Source organism: Fundulus heteroclitus, unplaced genomic scaffold (genome assembly GCF_011125445.2).
Source record: "Fundulus heteroclitus isolate FHET01 unplaced genomic scaffold, MU-UCD_Fhet_4.1 scaffold_304, whole genome shotgun sequence".
Classification (NCBI taxonomy): domain Eukaryota; kingdom Metazoa; phylum Chordata; class Actinopteri; order Cyprinodontiformes; family Fundulidae; genus Fundulus; species Fundulus heteroclitus.
In genome coordinates this window covers 133163-135561 of record NW_023396714.1, presented here as the reverse complement: position 1 = coordinate 135561, position 2399 = coordinate 133163, and the positions used below count along the sequence as shown (strand labels likewise).

General features: G+C 42.4%; 1 protein-coding gene across 1 annotated transcript in view; it reads left to right on the top strand.

The window, feature by feature from the left end:
* The first annotated feature begins 531 nt into the window (after positions 1-531).
* Positions 532-2399, top strand: part of nkx6.2 (NK6 homeobox 2) — a 2807-nt gene continuing 939 nt past the window's right edge. The window contains exons 1-2 of the mRNA XM_012862381.3: positions 532-1345; positions 2340-2399. The exon at positions 2340-2399 is cut by the window's right edge and continues 113 nt beyond it. Of these exons, the coding sequence (XP_012717835.1) occupies positions 928-1345; positions 2340-2399 (478 nt within the window). The 5' untranslated portion in view covers positions 532-927. The remainder of the gene's footprint in view (positions 1346-2339) is intronic.

The following is a 2399-nucleotide window of genomic DNA, read 5'->3' as shown; positions in this document are numbered from 1 at the left end:
GTTAAATATACATGTTAAAAGAATCGGCATATTAAAAAAAAAATCTGCTGCATGAATGAACTGCATGTGAGGCTGACGTTAAAAAACTGCTGCCATTGATGGGCTGTGACGTCATGGCGTGAATTTTTTTCACTTTCCTAGTGGTGGTCGATCAAAATATAGGACAACAAGCAATTTTTTAAAATGTTTTAAACATTTAAAATCAAATTCTATTTCCTGGACATCCAAAAACAGCAGCCTGAATATGTTGTGTTTAAAATACAAATAAAATTATATATATATATATATATATATATATATATATATATATATATATATATATATATATATATATATATATATATATATATCTTAACACGGGTAGCTGAACATGGAAAATATTGACAGAAAGGGAAGAGAGGAGGGATAGTCTTTCAGGATCTAAGGTAATTGTTTAAGAAATACAGTCGATCGGAAACAAACTTCATATTTCCTACGGTACGTGAATACAGCATCGGGGTGAGACGTCTCAGTGAATCAGCGGCGGCTCCGTATCCTCCAATCAGAGCGCGGTGTCACTCAGCGCTGTCCAATGAGGACGGAGATCCTGCAGGTGGTTGCGATGTTATCAGTAGAGCGCCGCTTCCCTCCCCGCAGAGAGCGACTCAATTTACGGAAAGGAGAGGAGACTCTTTAATGGTTCCCATCAAAGACGCCGAAAAAACACCACCGACTCCGGCCAGGACTCCTGCGGCGGACGGCGACCCAAACAAGCACGGAGAGACGCGTTCAGGGTGGAGGAGGGGGGCTATTCACCAGGGTCCCAACTTCCCGGGAGAGCAGAAGTTTTAACCCCCGGCATCCAGGATACTTCTGGGGGGGAAGAGGCGAGCAGCAGCGCGGCGCTTTTATTTCCTCCGCAGCGAGCTGGGCGCTCCATGCTTACAAATGTTAGCGGTCGGGCAGATGGACGGTAACCGGCAGAGCGCGTTCGTTCTGGGCAGCACCCCGCTGGCGGCGCTGCACAACATGACCGAGATGAAGACGTCGCTGTTCCCCTACGCGCTGCAGCAGAGCCCGGCGGGCTTCAAGGCGCCGTCGCTGTCCAACCTCAGCTCGCAGATCTCCGGGGGGACCCCGCACGGAATAAGCGACATCCTGGGGAGGCCCATCACCACCGCGGGCCAGCTGCTGTCCGGCTTCCCGCGGATTAACGGCCTGGCCACCACGGCGGCCGGGATGTACTTCAGCCCCGCCGTGTCCCGGTACCCGAAGCCGCTGGCCGAGCTGCCCGGCCGGGCGCCCATCTTCTGGCCCGGGGTGATGCAGGGGGCCCCGTGGAGGGACCCCCGGGTTCCCTGTCCAAGTAAGGAGTTTACTTTTAAATTAATCTGTGCGCACTTGTGGGGCATCTTATTTTTTTCTTCTTTTTTTCTTTTTTTGGTGCGTGTATATTTGCAACATTACGTTTCGTAAATCTTCCAAATACCCAGAATTCAACAAGAATATTTTATGCATTTATTTAGATTATTTATCCTGTAATTTATTTATTCATTCTACTTCTTTTTTTTTTTTTTGGTCACTTCTAAAATATCTTAACATATATAAACATTTACTAAATAACTGTAAATATTGGATCCAGGCAGCAGAAAGTCTGAACATCAGATTATTATTTTCTCTGGGGTTTTATCGCCATTTTACGCACGAAGCAGAACGTGCGTAAAAGCAGAAAGCGTTGCTTTTTTTTTTCAATGCAAAACTCCTGCAATCATTGAAACAGCGCTTATTTAAAATAAATTAAATTAAAATAGAGAACAGCAATTTGCAAAGGCACTGTAATATGAAATTAGTATAAATATAAAATAGCTCGTTAAAGCTTTGTAATAAATTAGTATTTCCTGCTGAAAATATATTTTTTAAATAAAGGTGGGCTGACATTTTCTCTGCTAATGAATTAACACTGATGTAAATAACACATTTTATAAAAAAACGTTAAGAATTCTAATAATTCAAATGTATTATTATTATCATTAATAATAATAATAATAATAATAATAATAATATTCTAAGGGCGTCTATTACTTTTAATTTTGGGCTTGGTGACTTTCTGTAGAGCCTTTGCTCTGCCTGAGCAGCGTGGAAAAAAGCAGACAGTGATGCAGATTAAATCCCAATTTAAAAAAATAATGCTCTTTAGAAAACAAAAGTCTTTTTTTACCTAATAATATTTCCATCGTTTTTAAACGGCCAGACGGTTTGGAAAAGAATTTATTTATTTTTTGTGGAAACGGCACAAAGAAGAGGAGCATCCTCATGAACTTTGAATCTCATTTTCTTCTATTTCCCCCTCCTCCGTATAGCTCAGGCCAGCCTCATGGTGGACAAAGACGGCAAGAAGAAACACTCCAGGCCGACGTTCT